The following is a 26,808-nucleotide window of genomic DNA, read 5'->3' on the forward strand; positions in this document are numbered from 1 at the left end:
CCAAGCACAAACAAATGAGAAATATATACAAATGGTCCTTTTTTAAAGTCACTGAACACCCTCACTTAGCATGTCTTCAGATTGCGTGGATTCATTTAGCACGATGTGAATTTTACTGCCCCAATTTTCAATAGCACGTCTGTAAATTTCAGTTAGCGCGAAATCTCGGCAGGCAAAAAAATAAGTCGAGCACGACGCCACAAAGTCTGTTTCAACTTCTGTAAACAACAGATGTGCCGTGGGATACAGTTAGGGAAGAGATGCACGCGCAGGTCTGATTACACTATCGGCTGTTGTACAAACATCAGCTATGGCAAGTTAAATTGCGGCTATGGAGTGTAAAGGACCAAATGTTTTTATGTCCGCGCGTATGCCGCCGTGCCGTACCGTTGTCTCTGGGCCGAAAACCAGGCCGTCAACTCAGTCTAGCCAGTGGCAGGGAATTCACTCAAACAAAAGCAACATCTGCCCATTCAGCTGCCGGTAACTGTACGTGCTTGATCACTCATAATGCATCGTGTTCAAGTATTTGAGACAAAACTAGAAGTATTACGGTGCACAGATTGTCATGAAGGCCATGTTTATGTTGGTTGCAATTTAATTTTAAGCAAGTCAACTGTGCGCACATTCGTACGAAATAAGGACTCTTACCAATAGTTAATATAAGTCTGATGCTGTTGGTTGTACTAACGGGAATATATTTGACATTAGATACCGGAACAGAAATGAACACGTGATTCACGTGGAAAGGTTGTTAAATGAATGTTGCAATGAAAAAAATAATCATTGGCCTCACAGGAGTGGTGTGAACCAGGTGGTGATACACGAATAAACACTTTAATTTTTGAAAAATTAAAATATAATTATCCGGACACTAATATCGGTTTCACTATCAGTAAAGGATGGTTTGTAAAGGTACACGACGTGAGTTGAAGGTCACGCCCGGGCGGGCAAGTCAGCCAGCCGACTGACGATAAAGTACATAACCAAGTATCTCCCGTTACGCGGTGTCGTATTTGTCATACAAAGTGCGATGACAAGCATATAAAGATAAATGGTGTGACATATTTATAGATGAGTGTTATTCAAAGCATTTATATTACGTAAAGTATATTTTCCTACACAATTTTGGAACACATTAAATAAATTAGCCTTGCTATTTATGGAAACTAACACTTCAGAATACGCGATTTTGAATAACACAAGCATTTTTAGGAACAAATTAGTCGTTCTAAGTGAGGGATAAGTGTATCTCTTCTAACAATACACTTAACCTTGTTTCCTTGCAAGCAAATTAAATCCCACATACCAAAGCCGTAACTGCAGGAAACTTCTTGGGCATTACTCTCAATATGGAGAGGTTGCGCAGATCCCATAATTCAAATGGCCCATCTTTAAGTATCACAACGAAGTATTGCCTGAAACAGAAGTTGCAAATCAAGTACATTAAAATTTTTTCAATGCATTAGATTAAGAGGCCACTCCAGTGTTTCAGGGGCTCTACGCAACCTGCGTTAACCTCATAAGATTCAATGCTATTTTCATTTTGCTTATAACTAATTAACTAACATAGATTTCAAAATGATGCTTGCTTTATATGTAAGACAACGATGCTCTTATCAAAGCCCCTTTCTTCAAAAATGTGCATAAATTATGGTTTTATACTAATCTTTACTAATATGCATAAGTGTAATGTCTAGGTTTGAACCATAATTTATGCACATTTTTGAAGAAAGGGGCTTTGATAAGAGCATCGTTGTCTTACATATCAAGCAAGCATCATTTCGAAATCTATATTAGTTAATTAGCTATAAGCAAAATGAAAATAGCATTGAATCTTATGAGGTTAACTAGGGTTGCGTAGTGCCCCTGAAACACTGGAGTGGCCTCTTAATTACTGGTATAATTTTCCCACCTGTTAAATTTGTTTACTTACAGCTCTGATATTATTTCTGGTACAACATACTAACCAATAATGTAAATGTGCATAACAATAAATATACCTAAGTATTAGCTATTACAACAGGAATAGTGTTATTTTATACTCTTACAAATGCTGACTTCACTTTGAAGTTTGCAGTCTATGTATGCCTTTTCATATCCTTGAGTAATAAAAGATCAATATTAGGTAAATACTTCACAACTGTCATCATTAAGTAACAAAAATGTAAACTACAAGATTTTTGTGAGGACAAACATAAGCATCTGAAAACTAAACCTTTCAGGTATGTACAAGAATAGTGTTGAAAAACTCCAGTGTTCCTATTTCCAGGCTTCATCATTAATCACATTTATGCATACAATTCAAGAATTCAACACACAAACACTTTGAAGTTTACGCCATATACTAGACTCCGCAAAATAATTACAACACTTTAATACAAAATAATTCTATCAAGTACAGCATTTACACGAAAATAATGAGACACTGAATATAATGCGACCCCAAACTTTTTGATTATGAAAAATACCTTATGGGTAGGAAATTGTAATTCAAGTTCATAGCACTTGAAAATTATTTTAATTATTAAATTTATTCCATATTTACTAGACCCTTTCTGGTACAACTTTCGTCAGTAGAGTGATTTATATAGTCTCTTTTAAAACATCACACTACAGTTAAAAAAAAAAAAAAAAATTGTGTTTAATGACTGTAGTTCTTAAGTGATGGCAGTTCAGAATGCAAAGAATGTGGTGTGTGTTGATGTACGGAGGTTGCTGGGAGAGTGAACGAGGGGGAGCGGGTGTGTTCGCCAGCAGCCACAGTGAGGAGAAGCAGGAAGAACCCAGTGACAGACTCCATTTACACTCTCTCCTTCATCCTGCATATCTCATCTCTCACGCCTGTGCAGAGTCAGGAAGCCCCGGACTAAAGTGGCAAGAGTGAGGCAGTTTACAGGCAGAGTGTGTAGTTTTACAACTACGCTGTTCCAAATGGCAAGATAAAAGTTTGCAATTACAATGAGACCCCCACTTTTAGTTTATACAGTTTTGGTAAAAAAAAAAAAAATCATAGCATTATATTCAGGTAAATATGGTAATTCAACAATTAAACAGGTTTGCAAACCACTTAATAATTATGCTAAAATAAAAGTTTCCGTTAAGTAAAAGATTTTACCTTCTTATTGCACGAGCTACACTAGTGATATTTGTCGTACAAAACGCTGATGCAGAAACGTCCTTAAGTTCCTCTGTTTTCGTGATGGAAACATAACATTGCGTAGTTCTGTGAATGGAAGTCTAAATCAGCAACAAAAATCTGAGACTCGGCAGTACTGGAACTTAAACTCACTTGAGGGGAGAAACACGCACCATGTCGATAGGAGGCTCGTCAGCCTTGTCCACCCGCAGGGCCAAGGAGCTGCCGGTCAGAGTGTCGGTTAGCATCAGCTCGTTGTGAACAAGCGCTCCTGAACCTGTTACGTTGGGGTGGGCAAATGATATGAAGCTCGTCAGGTTGGTCCATTCAATGCCTCTAAAACACAAGAAAAAAAAAAATGCTGAAAATATTAGTATGGAGAATAAAATGGTTCTTGGACAGGCTAAGCCTAGCAGTAAACCTGTTTTTGGGCTACTTAAACAAGGTTTTGTGGTAGGAAAAATAAAAATTAACAGTGTCTATATAATGTAAGAGCAAAAACAAGAATCACTGTCGTAATTTATAATAGTTGAGAAATTAGGTAAGTAATAAAACCAAAATTGAAATATTAGTACTTTTTATCTGCATTTATAAAATATCATAAAACAAATTTTATAAAACAATGCCATTGCTCATTGAAAATAATTGGAATTGACAATTTTTTTCCCTCAGTGTTACTCTATAATTTATACAAATTTTATGGCGCGTTGCAGAATAAATAACAGTATTTACGGCTTAATTGGATGGATATGAACTCAGAATGACCACACAGATCTGTAATTAAAATTTCCCTGACTTTCTCAGACTGAAATTTTCAATTTTCCTGACTAATTTTACTAAATAATTACCAATTTGCCAATTCTTGAAAGAAATAAAGAAAATTCCACCTCCACCATTGCCTTTGCTGGCCTTGTTCAAACAGAACCTTGCATGCATACATACATACTACTTATCATAAAACGGTAACTGTTTGTCTGTTCGAGCATCACACCAAAACTATTGACCTATTTTGATAAACTTTGTTTTATTTGAAAGGTATTTGGCTAACTTAAAAAACTTAACTATATATAATTAAATAATTCCACCTCTAAGGGGTTGAAGAAGGGGTAAATATGATTTTAAGATAATTATTAATTATATCTCTGAAACTAATCAAGCTAAAGAAAATATATTCGGTACCAATAATACCATTTTGCAAAATGCAACCCTTAAGGGGTGAAAATGGGTAAGTATGGTTTTAAGGTTAATAATTATATCACTGAATTAAATTAAGCACAGTAAATTATTTGGGTACCAATAATAAACATAATGAATATCACAAACCACAATTTTACCAGTTAGCAAAGGTTGGCAAAAGGGATAGGTGTTTTTTTAAAATAATAATAATAATAATATAATCTTTCAAATTCAATTAGAATAGGTAATAAGAAATTCAAAAAACTTACATCTAGAGTTATGTATTGCTTATTTTTTGCGTTTATTAAAATTAGTCTTTTAATGGGAGTGAAAACGGGGTAAGTATACATTTATTTAAAAAATACAGTAACTCTGACACTAATGAAGTAAAATGTAAATTAATGTCAAAAATAATAAACTATTGAATCATTATTCAACTTATGTGCAAGACTCCACCCCTAAGGGGTGTAATGTGGTTAAGTTTGGTTTAAAGAAAGAAAAAAAAAATCATATTTGCAAATCTACTAGATCTAAGGGTTAGAAATTAAGAATGAAAATTAAGCATAGAGTTACAAATTGTATTTTCTAAGTTTTCCAGATTTTGTCTTTTATTAAGGGTGTGAAAAAGAAATAAGTTTTGATTTATCATAAAAAAATTAATTTCTCCATTGCAAAAACGGCTGGAGGTAAGAATCAAGTCATAAATAACATAAATAATTAATTATGAAAAGTATTTTGCATCTATTTATTTAGAAAAAAATGTTTGGAATTAGTCACAGACTTTTCTTTAAATAGTAAGATTTTAGCAATACTCTGAAAACGCGCGCAAAGCCACACGTTTTAAGCTAGTAGTGTGTATAAACTATACAAACACTAAAAACCCAACTGGAAAAAATAAAATGCTTTCACAGTTTAGGTGATGACAGACGAACATGAGATTTCCCCCATCACTAGGGTATTTCCATGACTTTTCCCTGATTTTTTAGAAAGTGGTCACCCTGTTACAGAATGATTCAAATTATTACCACATAAATTTAAAAAAAAAAATTAATAACACAAAATTTTATTAATTACAGTGACCATGTTTACCATAGCCATTGCACTATTTCACTTCACAAGAGATCACAATTCACTCAAACAAAGAAGGCTCCTTACGATGAACAGTTAGTGAGAGAACAAGAAATGCTCTTATTACAGTAAAAACATGTTACGAAGTTTCTCAAGGTACTTAATAATTTTAACTTATTAACAGGAAAAACTTATTTAAAGGATAACAATATATAATTATAGATAGATCAAGTGATACATTTTTTTAACTTATTAAATGATAAAACTTCTTTAGTGGAATTTTCTCAATGGGGTTTTAACTAATTTGTCTCAAAATAAGCTGACAAGCATTCAACTGCAATGAGAATAAGAACATCCAGGTGACATGCCACACTTAAAAATACATTTAAAAACTAAGAAAAGACTATAAAGGCATAAGTAGCCCCAAAGCCACGTAACACTGAAAAATGCACAGTGTCCAGCAGGAAAATTATGTGTGTGTATGTTTGTTGGGGAAAAAAAAAAAAAAATAAAAAAAAAACCTAATTTATTTTTTAATCCCATTCGCTGCAAATTTACGAGTGCAAGTTAGTAAACCGTTCCGAACTCAAAAACTAACTGTTGTTAAAAGCTCGTAGAAATTGGAGTCACTATCATTAGCTACCGTAAGAGGTAATGAGATGAAAATGCATATGATGGGGAAATCAGAGTGCTCAAGGAAACGGTTAGCTCACAGCAACGTCGTGAAAAATCAGGGTTTGATTGGAAATGGAACCCGGATCATCGTGGTGGACAGCAAGTGATCGGAAATCTGGACCACGCTGAGGAAAAATACACAAAAGCACGTAAAAAAAAAAAAAGAGACCTGACAACGGAAGAGTGAACCATCAGCTCCTTGTCGACGACCCCCAGGGCCATGTTGTACACTTGCACAATGCCTTCAGAAGTGCCGGCGGCCATCAGCGGAGTGTACTTCTGCCAGTTGCGAGTGGTGAGCGGAGGGCACATGCGTATCACAGTCAAGGGCGAGGCCGCCCCGGTCAGAAGGCCCGTCACCAGCAGTCGCAAGGGGGGCAGTTGGGGACCATAGTCCTGGCACGACACATCCTCCATTCACCATCGAGAAATTGCTTTTACTTTTTACAGTGTACTAAAGTGAAATCTCGTAAATACAAACCCTTTTCAATACAGAGATCTCATTAGTACAAAATTGGTTTCTGCACCCTTGTGCAGGATATTCAAAATAAATATTCCTGATTTAGAATAAGAAATTTATATTATGTAAAACTAGGCTTATGTGAATCCTATTTTTTTTTTCAAAATCAAACTGAATATCAAATTGTTTACAAATTTCAATTTATTTTTGAATCAAATTCAAACATACAGCAAAACTTTTTTCCTTCAAAATGCACAGGATCCAACAAAAATGAATGCAAAAAACCGTAAAAAAAACTAGACAAACATACTTGGAACAATAAGTATTGTGTAAAATGCAAGAAAATAAAAAATACATGGCAATGAATTTTCTTGAATCAGTTAAGTTTTAAGTCAATTTTTTTCATTGATCCAAAATAATTATATACCTACATAAAAATAGAGTATTTTATGCATATAAAAAGTACGTATGTAGTATTTATGGAAAACCAATCCAAATTATACAATTAATCATCTTAGCCACATTAATGTTACACAATTTTCATTAAATTTTTCTGTGGATGAGTCCCAGTCATTGTACTTATTGGTAACAAATAATGAAAAAAAAAAAATATATATATATATTTTTTATTTGAAATGTTGAATTGAATATCCAATAACTCAAGAATCTTGAATATTTTTCTAATGCTTCCATACCCCTATTTCAAACATTAATTTCAAAGCACGCAATTATATGATTTTTCTAATACTCCCATACCCCATTTCAAACATTAATTTCAAAGCACGCAATTATATGCAGGGCAAAACCACATTACTACCAACCTATCATCGAAATTACTTTTCAATTTTTAAATTTAATCAATTCCTTAGGTCTAACTTTTGTACTATTTCCCCAAAATCACATCTCGCTTGCTCCATGTTTAAAGGATGGCTGTCATGAAGTAGCATATAATATATAGAGCATATATGAGGTTTTAATGATTTGATCAACATTTAACTACTATATGTGAGGTTTTCCAGTTCTATTACAAATAAAGTCCAGAGAAATTACATAATAAGCCCTTCTCCAGTTCTGTCTGATATGAATAATCAATATGCATAACAGTAATAATTATCATAATATTGTCGCGGTTCGAAATTTTGCAGGGTTGTTGAAATCAAATTTAGGGACTTTACTGACGGGACTCTGGGCTGGCTGCTCTGTTCACTCGTCAGCGCAAGTGGCGTGACCATGTAATTGGGGCACGGGGCCGGCGCAGCGCGCTGCAGGCTTGCAGATTTTTGTTTGTTTGTTCGGCCGCGCCAGGCGCGGCCACGGGCCGCAGTTACTGGGGCGCGCTGTCGTAACAAGCCACGCGGTGTGGCCTGCACATCGGGGTAGAGGGGGGTAGCCTTCCCAGATGTCCTAGTGAGTTGTTTAGTAAATTTGGCTTCAATAACGAGCGTTTGTTATGCTAGGCGCGGCAGGGCGCGCGAATTTAAGCGCAAGTGAGTGGTAGCTCGGGGCTCACTCAGGCGGAGGCTATGGTCGTCGTCTGTGGAAACGAGTTGCTTAGATTGTAATGTAATTTAAGTTAGTTCATAATGTAGTCGTCTTCAAGCACTCGGGCGAGACTATGGCCCTCGTCACGAGTCGTTATAGTCAGAGTTTTTAAGAAGGTAATGTTTGTTCAGGTTTTAAGGGCAGGAGAGGCCCCTACGTAGTTTTTTTTTTAAGTAATCGATCAAGAAAGGCTTCTTGGAAAATGTGAGTATGGAATTATCTTTGTTTTAATTTTAAGTATAAATTATGATTTGATGTATTTGGAAGGATTAGGGAAGAGTTTAGTGAAGCTTTCTCTTTCTCTCTTGTAAGGTCGTTCAGTAGTTAAGGAAGTAATGAAGAGATTGTTGTTGTCAATTTTAATCCCGCTGTGTAAATGTTCGTCAAGACTGATTTTACTTTATTTGACTTTAAGAATAAAATCATTTTAATTTAGTATTATGTTATTTTGCAAAATCTCCTTAGTTCAGCTCTCACCAGACATCCTGTACGGGATGACGAACCTATTAACTTCGATCCAAGGTACATTAAAGGATTTTTTGAGTTTAAGAGGAATTGTGATTAATGCCTTTCGCAAATTATGAAGCCAGCAAGCGAGTTGGTTTTATGTAAAGAGCTACGATTCTCTCTCCCCCCGTAACTTTTACGACTTTTGATTCTTACTTTTATCTCTATTTTTTGTCCCCCGTAACATTTGGTGGTGGCACCGGCTAGGTGCGCCGTAACATTTGGTGGAGATTGCCGGTACAATATTACTTACCCACATGAAATTAAAAGAAAAACTTGACAGTTCATGCTTACAAAATTATTTTACCTGGGCTTTTGATAATTTTGCTAAAGAAAATAAATTGAAAACCCCAGTGTAGAGAATAATTACATTTTTTCATTACGCACATGTAATGCATGACTTGTGTTTGAGATACTAAATAGTCTGAGTTTAAAACCAAATGATCTCTTCATTTAGGTAGAGTATGTTAGCCACTACTGACAAACAAACTATTTCATGAAAACTTTTCACAGTATATTAATATCTTTCTCTAGTTAGGGAACATTGTTCTACTACAAACATTCTCATCACACATTTTAAACCCACTGTGTTTTTTAAGAAAAAAATTATGAGCCCACAACTTAACTTTGTTAAAAATCCAATAAAAATACTCTATTCACCCAAACTGAGGCAGATATGTATTTAGATTAAAAAGAAAATATGCTGACAACACCAAACAAAAAACTGAGTAGACTCAAACATAAAAAACAAAATTGCATAGATAGATATAAAGAAACTTGATCACCCAATATATATCATTAATTAAAATTCTAATGCTGATTTACCATGTGTCCTGAGTCACCTTTACTGAACATATTGCAGTAAAATAAATCCTCACATGCAGTGTAAACTGAATACATGGTTGCAGGATTACCTATATACAAAAAAAATATGGCCAATTAATTTGGGTGCGTTCCATTACGTTTAACTGCCCTGACGACATGCCTGAAAAAAAAAAGTAAAGAAAAAAGTTTTTAAAAATTTTGTACCTAAATGAAAAGCATTCCATAGTAATTTTTTTAAATGTTTTATAAATGTTTATGCTTCCAATAAATTCTTTCTTAAATGAAACTTTTCACCTAAATTGTATGGAAGACACATTAACACATTATGATAATAAGAACTTTACATTACAGTTTCTTATTACCTTCCTGTAATGGGTGACTTTGCAAAATTGTTAAATGTGCATCTCAAGTTCCAAAACAAGAAGGAAACTCTTATGGTAGTAATTGCAAACTTAAAGTTGCACACCATGCCCAAAATTGGACAAGCGTGCAGCCGCACTCCAATAAAGGCCTGCGAGATGAATGTATGATGGTGAAGGATGAAGCACATGAGCTTCAGAGTAGGTGACAGTGTGATTTAACTGTGGAGGGCGTTCAAAATGGAAGGGTCGGCAAATATTAAGGTAAATGATAATTCTCGGTGGTGAAGTGATATGTTGAAGCAATGGGCAACAGCGAGACGCTCAGGGCCCCCACATGGCCGGTGCTACCGTTGCTATGGCAACGGGGCCCATGGGTCTAGGGGGCCTGCGAAGGAAATAAAAAAAACTTAAAACAAAAAAGTAGAAAATTTTAAATAAATCATAGAAAACAATTAAACAGTAGGGCCTAAATTTAGTTACCGATGAAATATTACACCAGAGTAATATTATTCGGAATATGTTGTGGGTACAGAACGTGTCTGAATCTACAACTGTGAGTAACAACGTGACACCATGTCGACAGTGAAGAACACTTACACTCATTTATTTGCCATTATTCGAAATAAATTTACGTTGACAATCGAAACACCGACTCCAAACTAGTTTTAATGTGTTTTAAAAATAATTGTGAAAAGGTTTATATATATATATATATATATATAAAACTAAAACAATGTACATAAAGGGAAAAAAAAACATTTATTTATCTCTGTTAGAAAAAAAAGGGGGAAGGGGGGGGGGGGGCATCATGACTTCTAGCAACGGGGTCCACAGAATGATGTTGGGGGGGCCTGGAGACGCTCACCATCGCCAGGGGCCGGACCAGCTCCTGAAGCGTGGCGGCCCTGTGCTGGCATGCGTCGAGCTGCCCCAGGCCAGACAGCCCCAGCTGCCGGGCCGGCGGGGAGGCCTCGGTCCCCGCCACCAGGGGGAACAACGACTCCGAGCTGCCCGGCCGCAGCTCCAGGAACACCACTTTGCCCGTGTTCATGAAGAGGGCTGCAAGGACAGCATCATCGCGTGCCAACTGCCCCCCACGCCCATGTGCACATGTGTACGCCACTTCCTTAAACCTGTATTCTTAGGTTTACCCTTTTAAGAAATTCCTAAAAATATAAAGTATTAAGACTTATATAACGATAAAATGTTATAAAAAAGATAAAACTTTATGTATTTATAGTTCAAATGCTAAATTATTTTACTAAGCAAGAAATTTTCGTAAGTGGGATTTTCTTAGAAGGGTTTTACTGTAAGTTGATGTGTATCCAACAGTGTAATCCACAGGAATCTCACACACTTCAGCCTATTTCCTGATTTTTTTCTTTTTTTTTTCTCTGTCCCACCTCAAATTTTATTCCTCCTTGCATATGACAAATGACAATACAAATTATTATCATAATATATTTCAAGAAACATATATCTCATGCAGAACTGACTATAAACTGTTTCCCTGATTACTATATTGCATAGTCATGATTTTCAGCATCACTACCAGCCTGGAAAAAAATTTTCATTGGTATTTGAAATGAAACATTAATAGGGGCCCAAAAGATTAGCAATTTGCAATAGATGATATTTAAATTCTTATTTATCCTTTAAATCAAATCTTCGCTTATTTTGAAAATAAATACAATTTATGTTAATTTTCAACATAATATTTTTTTTTGAGCAATAAGAAATAAAATTTACCTTTATAAAATGACACAAAACTGCTAGACTTGCATTAACTGTATGTTTTTAAAAGTACCGTAAAAGAAAATGTATAACCTCAATAACTTAAACTTAGAGAGAAACCACACTATATTTGAAGTATTTCCATAACCTGACTCATCCATTAAAAAATCATATAGTTACCATAGATTGATATTTTGTGAATAACCTGAGACATGTATGTTTAACGTATGTTTATTACTTGAGACTTATTGGCATGTCAGTTAATATATAAACACATCCACCATATTTCCAGCAGATATTTTCTAATCTGCTAAAAGAAAGAAGTATGGTTGGCTAATCAGATGATAGCAAAATAAGCTGCACTGTCTTGCAGTTTGCTTAAGCATAAGTGCAAAGTAAACCATTGGTAGGCATAAGTGCAAAGTAAACCACAGCAGCACTACAGGTCCTTGGCATTCCCTCAAACATTTATAACACCTAAACAGATTTCCTGTATTGTGATTTTCTAGTTATTGTTTCTAAACTTAGTTTTGTGACTAGCATGCTTTGTGATATTGCCATGTTTCTGTTATGCAGTCAAGCTGCAAGCATCAGAGATAACCACAAAATATAGGTAAGTCCAAACCAATTAATCCAGTTGATTAGTGAAATTCTATGAACTAAACTTGTAACTTAGGTAATGCTTGCTATCATTTGCACTATGAATTTATGAAGAAAAATTTAGCATTTAGATTTTTTTTTCATTTTGAAATAAGGCATGGACAAATAATTTTTGAACAAAACCAAAGAGAGCATAATTTGTACATGTATAAATGAATAATTAGTTTTGAAAACTTTACAATTTTAGTATTAAGTTATAGATCAGTTTAATAAAAAAGCTTATTTCACAATAATAAATGACAATTAATTTACAAAATTACAAATGCCAATTTTGGATAAAATAGATTATAGTTTTTTAGTCCATAATTATTTTTGTTTGTGATCAACCACAGAATATAATATCTGAATATCTGATTTTGGTTCAAATTAACGCACATTAACATTAATCTCTTACATTCATGTTAGTAAAAAATCAGATCCGGGATCTTAAAGAACCACAAATTTAGGAAAAAAGAACATACCAGTTTTAAGACACTAAGATACTGCATAGTATGGCAAATTACTGTTACTATTTTGTAACCCAGGATTTTTTTTTTTTTTGAAGTTTTTAAGACAATTCCAATACCCTGATATTTCCTGTCTTTGAGAACCCTGACTTGATGTAAGTTTTTGGACATACGCCATTGCTAAGAATTAGCAATGGCGTATGTCCAAAAACTTACATCAAGTCATGCACTCCCATTGCACAAATATTTTAAAGATAACATTTGAGAACCCTGATCTAAATATGACATACTGAGCGATTAGGTGAACGATTTGAACTAATACTTGGGAGGACCCTGGGTTTGAGTCCTGGTCATCAATCCTGATTTTTAATTTCCATGTTTTTCTCAAATTCCTCCAGGTAAATGCTTGGACGGTACCTTGCTGTAGGCGCCATATAACAAATTCCTTCCAGAGTCTCTCAAATTTGTACAGTACATCCTTCCCTCGAAGTAATGCTCTAATTCGTTCAAGGAAAACAGAGCGCTAATCAAATACTTTTTTCCGTAAGAGTGCAAATCAAAATAATGTGTTTTCCAATCAGGTAAGTGTACCTGCTGACTTCCATTTTAATCGAGACACTGCTTCTATTAAAATTAATTTACATTCCAAATATGTGCCTAAATACATTTGTTGTGCATTTAAATAAACGTTGAATAAAATTACGAGATTAAACCACCAAAAATTAAATTTAAAAAAAATCATGTACCACTTTGTTCATATAATAGGGCTTGGGCATAGCATAGTGTTATTAATTTAGGAGATAAATTTCAGTTCTAATAACAATCAAAACAGCACAAACTTAATGTTTTCTATTATTATAAAAATTATTTAACCTGTTAACATAATTGGAGACTCTGTTGTTTACTAAATGCATGTCGGCCATGATTTGCCATTAGTTCATCCTAGTAGGAATGAGGTAAACTAGCCCTGAAAGCTTCTAGCTTTACTCTCCAGAGCTGCTACTGACATGCGGATGGTATAAAATAAACATTCGTTGAACACACACGTGTCGTCTGAGATAAATACGCAATGAAGAAAGTAAATATCTATTAAGGAAAAAGCAAAATATTGTTTCCTTATTCGTCACATTATTAATTCGCTGCATTGTAGTTAATGCTACAAAAGTGCCATTGTCATTGTGCATGTATGGAAATAAAAATTTACCTATTACAAAACAGCTCTTCTTCAACTCTATAACCGTGCTACTTCAAATCATGCTGTAATTATTGGCGTTGTTACTTCAAAACCACGCTAATCGAACAGAGTTACTTTAAAGGACGGGCGTACCTCTCGAATGACCACACAGATGACACATGGGGTAACATCAAAATAAAAATAACCATTACAGCTAGAGGTGGGACGATACGACACTTTCGATACTCGATTCTGTATTGTTTTTTCAGTTCTATACTTCGATACTTTCGATACTCCAGGGGAAAATATTTTCCCATTAAGTAACAATTATTACAAATAACATAAATTAGTTTTAAACTATATAAATTCAATCTATCATACCAGCACAATGTCAGATTAAACTTAACTACATAATGTGTAAATAATTGCATTATATTAATGAAAGATATGAATTCATCATTATATATACATATAATAAAAACCCAGCTATGTAAAATACAGTCCATAATCAAGTAAAGCTGACATGAGAAACAGTGGCCTTACAAAATGTTTGAAGTCCTTTCTTGGAGGGGGGGAAAAGTCACCAAGCCTAAATTAGAAATTAAAAAAATTAGGCTATTGTAAAAAGAAAATCAGAAATCTTTGCTTGTTTGTTTCATTTTACAAACAACTTTATGCAACAGAACAATTTTCAATAAAATTTTAACTTGAGAAACGTAAAATAAAAAACAATCCGATCGTAAGAAAACAATAACAAACGGGTATATTCAGTTCAAAGATTAATGAATGCACAAAATATGAGATCCGTGCCTTGGTAAAGCGCGTGCACCATTTTCATAATCATTGCCAGTTAGCGCCACTAGTCTCGCTTGGTGCTGGCCATAGATGCTACTAGCGAAGTGCACAGTCTTCCTGATACTATCCATATCTATGGTGCGATAAAGTTATTTTCTTACGTTTGCAAAGGTAAACAATGAATGTTTTTTAAAAAAAAAAGCATTAATTAAAACGTAATTTATCAGGAGAAATATATGTAACAAAAAAATTTGTGAAATTTAGGACTTTTCCGCTTCGTAAAAACGTATGAAACGGGAAATTAATGATTTTATAAGTTTATGTTCCGGGAAAGTAAAACATTGTAAATATAATACTTTCGGCGGGACCAAAATTAATCGGCATATGACACGGGAAAATGTATGAAACGGGAACGTATCATCTAGGTTCTACTGTAGTTGTATTTTGTACGATGGCAACTCAAAACTTAATTCAATACAAATGAACAAGCATTCCGGTATCGAAAAAATATATCGAACTTACAGTTTCGATACTCGATACTTTGCGATACCGTCAAGTATCGAAGGTATCGAGGTATCGAAAATCCCATCAGTAATTACAGCATTTCTGGGGGGGGGGGGGGGGGGGGGGACCATCAATTTTGGAACTTTATATTAAAAGTAATTAGGTAGTTATTACTTTACAATGAACTCTTTCTAATATAAAACATCTCAAAAGAATTTTAAATAAGTTGTGCATACTTAAAATTTAAAAATACTTTAAAAAGAGTAGGGCTGTGAAAATACTCAGGACTGTAACTGACAGTGAAACATTAAGAAAGTTTATTTAAAATTTTGTTACTAACTTCTCTCGAAAAATGTTAATGAAACAACAATTTTGGAGTTAAATGAATATTAGTGTGTCTAACAACCTTTAATGTGGTTTATGTGAAATTGCTGAACTAGTTCAGACACCATTATTTTCTTTTATAATGAAAAAAAAAAAACTTAATATTTAAACTATTAATTTAAATGTTCATACTTGACATCATATAAATTCAGCTGTACAGGATAACTTATAATGTAAGTAGCCCTAAAAATTAAAATATTTGAATGTAAGACATCAAACAAATCAATCTCAATTATAAGACATCCAATGTATGCCCACCTGAGGTATAACACAACAACAAATGCAAGAGAGACCTGGAGGAGAAAGGAGAAGGTATGTTGAATAAAAAAAGTGTACATTTAATATAAGACAACTTACACTTTAAAAAAAAATGTGAAATAATAATTACTTTTCATTTCAGTTATGAGGTAACTTTCATTTTCATTTAATTTTCACAAAAGTTCACTTTTGTTTAATTTTCATTTCTTTAAAGAATTGCAGTGTTAACACAACTCTAAAAAAGAGGTATTTTGAAATTTTATTGTACTGTGTTGTATTTCAAGTCTCACTATCAGAGACAAAATGAAAGTTTATAAACTAAAAATATGGCGAAATAATTTAGTCATTACTAGTGAGTACAGTCAGTTGTTTAACTTACCGATTCTCCTCTCACAAACTGGACTGACACACATCCCTAAAATCTTGGATCCTTTCGTCTGCCTAATGACTTCACTCTGACAGCGCTGCTCGTAGCTCAATTCCAGAAACACATCGTTGGAAAATGAACCCATGTCTAGAAAACACCACCCAGTAGCAGTTTAAAGTTTTTTATAAAGAAAATATGCACCTATATTATTTAAATCATTACAATAAAACCAAAAACATATTGCTATTGTGTATGATCACACTTTAAGAAAGCCTAAGAACAGTTGAGAAAAAAATTATAAAACTGCAAACAATAAACACATCTACAGCTTTCTAGATGATTTCTCTAAATTTAACAATTACCTATGCAATTTTTTTTCTACTGTTTTAAAATGAACATTTAATAATATGTATTATTAACAGTATAAATTTTTCCTTTATTACTAGAAGCAATAAAAAAAGTCTCAACTAAATGGCAAACTTCGTATAATGTGTATTACTGCATAGAGTGCAAATTAAAGCAAATAACTAATCTTTGTCTGCTATTGGTAGCGATTGTTTGGTATATGTATAGTTTTTCACGTGAAATTGTTTCACTGCTGTCCAAATATGTAATTGGTTGCCACAACAAAAGAACACCAAATACTAAATACATCACAAAAGTATTAAAAATTACAGAAAAATTGGGCATGTTCAGAAAAGTCTACATTTTTGGAATGCAGAAAAGAGGATCTAAAGATGCACACTGCAACTCAGCCATGATACCAAAAATAAACACCCAGTCTACTATGCAAAAAAAAAAATGCTTTTTCCAAACTCACCAAGATTGTTATACTTCATAATTACTTAAAGATTTAAATGTAAAAAATACACAAATGGCTCCACAGGTACAAACTGTAAATGCTAATAAGCCAACACTTTTAACAGTGCATGTTGCCTATATGCAACTTGTAGTTATTAGAGCCAAGATTCTATGGTGTTGTAAAAAGCAAATTTTGCCATTTAAAAATTGTGGATTTTGTCTATGTCATTAAAAATTAAAACACAAGTACAAGAAAGTACATATGAAGCATGGTTATGTTGATCAACTAGGAGAAACCCAGGCTGAGTGATCGAAGCTGACACCTTGAAGTGAATAAAAGTTTTGACGTCGACCCAAGTGTCGCCCTAATTTCCGCAGTCCGTTATGTTGTGCCAACGCCTTCTCCTGCCCGTGGCAGAGGCGTGTAGTGTAGTGCGAACAAAGTGCAGTGTCAGTGCAAGGTGCAACGCGACGATCGGCCGCGAGCCGGAAGTGCAATAGCCGCCCGCGCGGCTATTCTGTGAGAGTTATGGAATCAGTGTATTTTCCCCTCCTGGGACCAATTAGTTACGTGGAACTATTAATTATATTATATTTAAAATACATTTTATAAACCATCCTTCCTGTAATGTTTGATAAGTCATTTTGTTTAATTCTTGATCACCGCGCGACAAGGCCGCAGTTCGAGCCCAGACCGTCTGCCGCGCTCCGCACGGTTCGCGCGCGAAGTTCCGGCGGGGAGAGGGCAGTTCTCGCGACGAGGCTCTCGGGGTTGGACGCGCCGCGCAACACGAGGCCATCATCCCTCAACCATTGAGGATCCATCATTAACTTTCGGTCCATTCGAACTCGTTCTCATTGTCGTTGGAATCCGCCCCGAATTTCGGTGATATCAAGTCTGCCGTGTAACGGAGTAGTGAAAGAGTTCACCGCGTCCGCGTGATCGGTGCGAGGGAGCGAAACTGTAAATATTCAGTGTCTTAGTGTATCTCTATGCGTAATCCGTGTGGTCAGTAATTGTACTGTGTGATTCGTGTTGTGTAGGCTAGTCTGTAAACACCTTTTAGTTCGTGCTCATGTAAACCGGGCGTCCCGCACCAGGAATACTATCGTCGTGTACTGGATCACCGATTGGTCAGGAAATGTACAGTGTGACTCGTGTTGTGTAGGCCAGATTGCAAACATCTGTGCGTTCAGAATCAACCAGAAAACGACCACTAATGTGTTAGAGCCGTGCCCATGCACTCGCAGACGGAAAGGGCTAGGATTGAGACAGCGCCATGTAATAAGGGGAAGGTGTAATTAAATCACAACAAAGTTAACTCATTAACTCTTCATTTCATCGCCACTGTCTCCCGCCACATTGCCAGGAACCCGTTCAGAGCTAGTCGGACCTAACAAACCATACAGGAGATAGTTCAGGTGACAACAGTTTGATACCCAGTTTTCACTAATAGTGTGGCCTACCAATATTAAAACTGGCCACCTTACCACACGAAACCCTAGCTTAGTGCTGTATCAATTCTTAAGTTGATTAGGTGACATTTTCATTACACTGTTTCAGATCTAACATAAGAGTGATTTCAGAGCTCAATGTGTTCAAATCGACCTTCCAACAATTCGAAAGGGTAGTGATGTCTTGCATGCTGGCACAACCTGAGTCTGCACTGACACTTGAAGATACTCCCTGTTCAGCAACCACTCACCCACACTGCTTATGCTTCCTGCCGGAGCATCTAACGGAGAGCCAATGAAGCCGAGCTGACGCCTGCGAAACTTTGCACTCACGCTTCCCGATTCATGAAGACAATACAACACGTCTCGCTGTCGAGCAGAGATCACCTGCAATTGACAAAAATTTAAAAACTCTTGGTTATAGACAAAAATATAATATTTAGATTGACTGTACAAAATAGAGTACAATTAAAAAAACAGGATAAAATGCTTCCCACAGATTATCATTTTATGCAAAAATTTACACTTGAAATAAACATGTTCAATATTATCATACCTAAAGATGTAATTTTATATCATACCACTGAAAAACATGATCTCCTTTAACTTAACATAGTTTTAAAAGATTTTATTTAAACATGTAACATGCATGTTTTTCCACTAAGTTACCTAATCACATAGGAAAACACTGTTACAAAAACGAGCATGTTGTTTGTTTGAATAATATTTATTATAGACTATAATCTATGCAAAAAAAAATTTGACTGCATACTGTAAGCACTCGAAATCAAGACAATAAATGACACATCTGAACAGATAGACTCACATACACCAGTGTCATTTTATTTACATTGAATTGATGGAAAGGAGGGGGGAGAAAGTGAGAAGGGAGGGGGGGGGGGGGGGCTACTTGAAACTTAAGCCAAAGTAACCACAGAGAGAGACCTTTACCTTTGAAGTCGGCAATGGCCCCAGAGGGAGCCGGGAGGGCTACAAGCTCAAGTGCTGGGATCAAATCCACAATCTTCAGCAGATGAAGCCATCAAGAACTGAGTTACAATACACTTGTGTGTTGCATCTTCTGCATGAGTTATACTGTATTTATCTGAATGCAAGATGAGAATTTTTCACAAGCTCACAGCAAATAAATTCAATGTCAAATTGTATTGGAGTCAAAAGATGAGATTCATATTGGTAATATTTTTTTCCCTGCTTGCCACTTAAGTTAATGCTAGGCTACATCACGGACCATTTATTTCAGTCACATCAACAATTGCGTAATATTTAAATTAAGTAAACGTAACATGCGTTTACGTACCATTAAATTAGCACGCACAAAATATTAACATCACACATAACTGCATTGGCTGCAATATTTGTTTTATCAAATTCCTATAGAATGTAACTCAAAAAAAATTTATTTTGTTAAAAGAGGAAAATGTGGACTTCACCTTGCATTCAAGTCTTTTTTCATTAGGGGAAATTTAATTAGGCTGTGTAAGTGATGTCTATCGATGTCACGGAGTAAGACACCGGACTCGAATGCCACAGGACCTTGGTTCCGATTCAGAACTGGCTTTCCTTAGTTTGATTTTACGTGGTTTTACAAAATTACTTCATGCTGCTGAGATGACACCTTATGTAAGGGCCACAACTGATTACTTCCCCAAAATCTCTAACTGTACGGTTGTCACCGTCTCTAACGACGTCGTTTACAACAAGAAAATAATGAAAATATAAAGATTTTTTTTTAAAAAATAAATCAACTAAATGGGGTGGTGAGGTGTACCTGCGTTGGCAGAACGGGACCAGCTAGCGCACCTGAACAAGAGGCGAGGCAGTCTTCTCCACGGGAATGATGCCCACGGTCTGGTTGATGTGCAGGTCCAGCACCAGGATCTCCCGGGCGTACAGCAGCAGCAGGTGGTGCCTCGCGGCGCTGTGGTAGCACAGCTGCAAGCACTCGCTCACCATCATGCAGTCGTCGGGCCTGGAACCACGTCAGGGCAGCTGCGGCCACTCTCCCCCAGTTGCCAATCCAACCATTGCTAACAATGCTAACAGTGCTACTCGTAAGGGGGCTGGGAAAAATTAGCATTTCTCATACAAGTTATTTAAAACATTTCATTTTATATGTTTGAGGAATAAATATTCATATAAACAATTGCCAACAGACAAAATTCTCTTTCAGTTAAGCACGAACAAATATTTTCTAGATTTAAACGAAAAAAAAAAACTAAATCACTTATGTTACTTAAAAAAAAAATATGGATGGCAAACTTAAAAGTTGCATGTTGGAGTGTGATTCACAAATCAACTGAAGTAATTAGCTTGGGCTTATATTTTGAAGTTAACTTGATTGGTCACAGAGAAATCACCACATGGTTCAAGTATCAAGTGTAACATAGGGGAATGCTCAGAAACTGTAGTGCCCCTGCTATAGCAAAATGCAAGAGAGTGCAGCCTGATTTGTTTTTCACCTTTAGTACGCAAGACAAGAAAATCTACGGCAAAGATGGTGGACGTGTTGTGCTTGAGGTGTATTGTGTTAACTGACAAATATACATTAACCGAACTTAATTATTGATGTGCAGGTGTTCTAAACACATACTAAGTATAAATAAAAGATGAGTCAGGTTACTGAAAGTTTTCAGGACACAGTTGTTTCATTTTAAGTGTGAAATAATAAATTTTTTAAAATTCTGAAAACTGTCAAAATTATAATTAGTACTTACGAGGCATTTTACAAAAGATATTTTAGAACGTAATTTTTTTTTTTTACAAAATTAGTTAAAAACAAAAAGGCAATTAGTTGGCAAATTAGCTAAAACAGCACTTTTGTTGGAATTGAGTAAAAAATAGCATTTAAAGAGTAAATTAGCAAAATAATTACCATCTACAACTAGATATTTTTTCTAGACACTCTATATGTGAATGAGACACACATTAAATACGAAGAAAAGTGAACAAATGAATCAAGGCTTAACGTCTTGTTGACATTGAGGTCGTTATAGTGATAAGTAGGGACAATATTTTATGATGTTTTTATGAACTCTGTTTATTCATAAATATAGCATATTATTAAATGAAACTTGACTTTTAAATATTTCATAATACTTAATTCAACAAAACAGTTTATTGTGACAAACACATGATGCTTTTTTATGATATAATAAAATGTAAATACACATTTCTAACCACTCGAAACAACAAAATAAATCTGCAAGTAATTGTGTGTTAGAAAAATGTACCAATGCCATAATGTAAAAATGAGTTACCAATAACAGTTAAAAGATTTTTAAATGTTTAATTAATTCAATATATTTACTACATCAATTTGGTATAACCATCAAGTAACATTCCTCGAGTTTAATATATCAAAAGAAACCAGTTTTATGATTTGAGTTAGGTAAATTTTTTATTGTAAATTGCTGATTATTTGCATTTCAGTGCTTGTCCCTAACTATATAGGATGAAGTGATGTGAATGGATCAGCGATGAAACGCAATGGTGGGGTAAACAGGTGCACTCCGAGAAAAGCCACCCGCTCATGTCAACGTCTGCCTTTTCCCACTTGCAAAAAAAATTTCAGTTTTTGACCCTACCGAGAATAGAATCTGAATAACCTTGGTGGGAGGCAAGTGACATGACCACTCAGCTGCCATGGCCTTGAAATGTGGAAACTAACCCCACAAAAAATTACCTTCCAAGTGAAATAAAAAAATAAAACACGAAAAAGAAGTTTTTACTCACTAAATAAATTATATGACAACTAATCCGTAGCCATATTGGTGAATAATATTTTAAAACATTGCAGAAATGGTATTGAATAAATATAAAAAATTAAATTTTTTTGTCACCCAAACTTGGCACAGTGCTAAAAAACTGGACTTGCATTCCATAAGACACGAGTTAAAATATCTGTCTAGCTATCCTGATTTTTTTCCCAAAATTACTTAAGGCAAAGACAGTAACGGTTTCATACAGACAAATTATTTTCTAACATCCCTAATCGATGCTTTTCTGTTTTCTCATCTCTAATGACTTACCTCTCGATACCAATAATGCCCACTTATAATAATATATTATTTGTATCATAGCATACTTCCTGCCCCTTAAAATAATAACACTTTAACTAAGAATGAGTTATGTTGCTTATGTTTTTTTTAAGGTTTCAAAATTATTTTATAATTATGTTTCATATGTTGTGCATCGGGATTTAAGGTATTTCATTCATGCTAAAAAAATCTTAATAAAAATTCATTTGGGTTGGTTTTTGCATAAAGCTGAACATATTTTTTTACTATTATTATTTTTTGCTATCTGTCAGTCTAATTAACAGACGGACATTATCTGTTTTACTGTACTGCAAAATTCTAGAAGGTTCAAAAAGAAGAAAGTCATGGGGCACAACACCCCAGCGCCACAAGATAGTCCGTTGTCGTAAAAACGCATGACTGCACAGCAATGGACTAGAATGTTCGTTGGGTGATATTTCGGTAGCCAATCAGGATGGACTATGTTGTGGGATGGTGTGACACTCCATACTTTCATAGAACAATTTTGGCGCATATTTTTTCCTACGAGGTCATGTGTTTTGTGATTGGTCGTTGGCCCACAGGGCTGTTTTCCCTTTGTTTTCCATCTTTGTAAGGGAAGGCAGCTATATTGTACAACCAGTTGGCGCTCGAGTTTCGCCGCGTGCGGTCGCGTTGCCAGCATCTTCCCAAATACATAATAAGTGAAAGTTTGACGAGCTAATTTAACGCCTGCTGGTCAAGGCCAGGCCGAATTGTAACCTATTTTAAAATCTTTTTTGGATATTTTATAATTAGAAATTCGACACCAGGCATTGTCATTGGCCATGGGTGACCTTCATTATCCCCCCAGGACTTAGAATTTCAAAGATTATGACTTCGGTTAAATAATTCTACTGAGAAATTTAATTTTTTTTTAAATTGAGCGACAAGCTACAATGGAGATGTAAGGGACATAATCTGGACCTGATATGCAAGTTTACATCAGCGTTATGTTTTAAAAAAATTATAATACAAAATTATAAAAATTCTTTTATTTTAAAGATCAGAAGGAAAAAACTGCTCCATTTAATGAATTGCTGGTGAAAAGAATAACATAAAAAATTATCTTCCAAGTCATTGCAAATTAACATTATAAACTTTTCAAGCGAATGAGGTAAATTCTGGGTTGCCTTGCCGGGCCAATCTGGAATGTAACAGATTTAACACCTCAGTTTGCGTAATTGATAAAAGAATGAATGACGTAAGTGCATGCAAACCCCAAGCACTATATTAGTACAGATATTATCAAATTCACAAAAATAATTCAATCAAACATAAATTAGTCAAGCACAATAACAGAGGAATATGCTTTATCTACAATATAAACATTTATAGTAAACTAACACATCTCTCAAAAATTCAATCTCATTAGCATCAGAAAGAGTTTGAATACATTCCTAAGTAATTATTAAGTACTTGCACAATAGCATCGGCATGACCGACTACTGGTCCTGACCAGCTGGATGAACCGACTCTTACCTGGGCTTAGTTTCCCCTACGACTAGATCCTTCATGAGTCTCCGCAACCGATCCTTGGTGCGGTGCTTTTCTTCTAAACCGACAGATGTAAGGTTGGACATACTGCCGCGGGAGCTGCCCACAGAAGGCTGGATTCGAGGGCTCGAGATGTAGAACTTGCGACCGTTGGAAGACGGAATCTTTGATGGCATGAAGTCGTCCACAAACAATATACAGTCCGAACAGAGGACTGCAGGAAAAGCAACACCGGTAAAGTGCATTGATGGCATTGCTCCGACTACAGTTTGTGTAACCTACCTCGCCACTGCTTTTGAGATACTCTTTAGTGGGCACTCAAGAGTTAAGGCAAATTTTAAGGCTTCGTGGCTTCTGCCTGGTTAAAGGAAAGTACCCACGAATTTAGACTACAATGTGAAAAGTGAGAGCAGGTATCGATTGGTGTGTGTGCAAAGGCTGTCCAAGTCTGATAGTACCAAATTGAAATATTAATTTGTGTTTTCAGATACATGAGTGGAGGCGGTGTGTGGAAAGAAAAGGAAGTATGAGGGCAGTGGTATAACGCCAGGAGAGGTACGGTCAAGAAGGTTATATTTGCTCTTCTAAAAGGTTGCTGTTTGATCTACAGCAAAAGATGTATTGGGAAAGCTAAACTGTTCAGGAAGCCCATCCACACCTGGACTAGGCCACAGAATCACTGTATTCATTTGGCAGTTTAAAAAATTTATTCAAAATCTTCTCTCTAATAAATTTATAGAATAAGTAGTAATTTAATAAAATGGGTTTGTAAAAAATATTTTTCAGTTTTTAACATTTCTAAACAATTGTTTATAACCAATAAGTCATTATGACAATAACCTGCTTCCAACATTCACCAGTATTGAGAGTTAGTTGACCACTGACTACCTGCTTTCACTCTTAGGTGCAAACTTAATTTTTATTGATCCACATTGCTTACTTCAGCCCTTTATGTTCAATATCATCACTTGTTCATCGAACTATCTGGGCCCCATTTATTTCTGGTTAGTTACATTATTTTTGATTACACGTCTACTTTGAACTGCCGGACAAAATATTGTGGGGCTGAGGGGAAGCCAGGTACTATATAAAATTGTGCACAAAATAACACACCATTCATTGTATTACTAAATAAAATAATATTTAAAAAAATTTCAAAATACAATCTGTTGCAAAAAGTTGGTTAGTTAAAGGAAAAAAATTTCCTGGAAAGTAGGCCTGTGCAAATATCAGTGTTTTAGTAAGAATCAAATACGAATATGAATACCAAATTATTCTCTAAAACAAATTTTAATAGTAAGAATGATAATTAGAAACCAAATAATTTGTTTTTCCATATCATGTAACAAATACATAGGAAATGAAAAGTAAATGTGGGAAATCAGACACATAATACTAAGTGAAAGGTTGGTTAGGTTAAAGTCAGCTACAAAAATTATAATTATAATTTTTTTTTAATTATCTGAATTTTGAAATAAAAAAATATATATTTTTTTTTTAATTATGCAGCTAACCTAACCCACCACTTCATTTCAATTCCTACTTACCTTATTTTCCAGAATCTGCTACTCTACATAGTGATCCCGAAAATTATTGTAAACCACAAAATGACATGAAATCCAATATTTTTTACAAAAAAAAATAGATTTTCTTTAATTATTTTTTCCTAAAATAGTGATTAAATGAGTTCATACATAATATTCAAACCCTAGTTATTCACACATATCTCACACATATCTATGAAATATATTTTAGTTCAGCAATATTTTTAACACAATTTCTGCTAGTTTTATCTGATATCCAAAAGCTGATTTTTTTTTTTTGCTTTTGACAAGTCTCAACGTCTGTTTCATCATAGATGCATATAGCAAGTAAGCTATTATTGTGTCGCAGGGTGTCAGAGTGATTGTGACTATCAATTTATATACAGTTGAAACTATGGCGTCCCCCCCTATAAAGGGCCTTCAAATTGGAGTGTCCGTGTTTTGTAGTGTTGTAATCCATAGTTGTTGTTGACTTTTTTTGGTATGGGTGACAAAACGAGTACGTATAATATTTTGATTTAGTTTCAAATGTCACCAATATGTCGTGTTTTGAATCAGTCACATGATTTTTCCTATACTGTTTAGAAAGACAGTAATGTAAAAAACTTTGAATACTTGACACATTTTTAAAACATTGCTTATTGGTCATGTGTTTTATTATGAAGTCCCATTAAAAAATCAAAGAGGGTACTTATATTGCACAAATGACTTAATCTCAACTCAGTGAACATTGGTCTACAATTAACTGACAAGGTATGCTATGTCAAATATTCATTATTTCTAAGTGTTAGTATTCGAGGCTGAATTGAAAGCACGTAGTAAACTACAATTCCTAGTCAAAAATTTGAATATTTGGACAGGCCTACTGGAGAGATAGTTTACATAACACACAATTAGGTAGAATGAAAAACATGCGGTGAGTAATACAATGTTAGTTACAATTAAAAATTATAACAAAAAACATAAGTTATCAAACAACACATGGAAGTTACTCTGCTAGGTCATAAGTCAAATGGGGCCACTCACAAGCCATTCTGGATGCTGAAAATGGGTCGAAGCTGAAACTGACCAGCGTCTCAGTGTAGGTCTTCTTCCAGAGCTTAGTCCTCGTCAGTGTGTCCCAGATGATGAGAGAGTACGGGGGGTGCAAAGCAGCCAACAAATGCTGTGCACAGTCGAACCCAGACACCCACTTCATATCTGTGACGACACACAATAATCTTCCTTAGGAGGGTAACAGGTTCACAACCCACTTTCAACACAGAAACTTCTTTATGACTTACAAGGAGTAAAACTTTGATTAACCATCACTCGTTTGAAGGTCAGTTTCTGTTATATCACATATCATTGTCTAAGGGT

General features: G+C 35.0%; 1 protein-coding gene across 1 annotated transcript in view; it reads right to left on the bottom strand.

Moving 5' to 3' along the window:
- LOC134530598 (WD repeat-containing protein 11-like) overlaps window positions 1–26,808 on the bottom strand; it is an 87,943-nt gene that overhangs the window by 39,228 nt on the left and 21,907 nt on the right. Inside the window, exons 5-13 of the mRNA XM_063365573.1 lie at window positions 26,476–26,649; window positions 23,891–24,119; window positions 20,154–20,322; window positions 18,584–18,719; window positions 16,089–16,223; window positions 10,620–10,813; window positions 6,228–6,454; window positions 3,293–3,475; window positions 1,310–1,418 (exon numbers count right to left, since the gene is read on the bottom strand). Coding sequence (XP_063221643.1) covers window positions 1,310–1,418; window positions 3,293–3,475; window positions 6,228–6,454; window positions 10,620–10,813; window positions 16,089–16,223; window positions 18,584–18,719; window positions 20,154–20,322; window positions 23,891–24,119; window positions 26,476–26,649 — 1,556 coding nt within the window. The remainder of the gene's footprint in view (window positions 1–1,309; window positions 1,419–3,292; window positions 3,476–6,227; window positions 6,455–10,619; window positions 10,814–16,088; window positions 16,224–18,583; window positions 18,720–20,153; window positions 20,323–23,890; window positions 24,120–26,475; window positions 26,650–26,808) is intronic.

Source organism: Bacillus rossius, chromosome 3 (assembly GCF_032445375.1).
Source record: "Bacillus rossius redtenbacheri isolate Brsri chromosome 3, Brsri_v3, whole genome shotgun sequence".
Classification (NCBI taxonomy): domain Eukaryota; kingdom Metazoa; phylum Arthropoda; class Insecta; order Phasmatodea; family Bacillidae; genus Bacillus; species Bacillus rossius.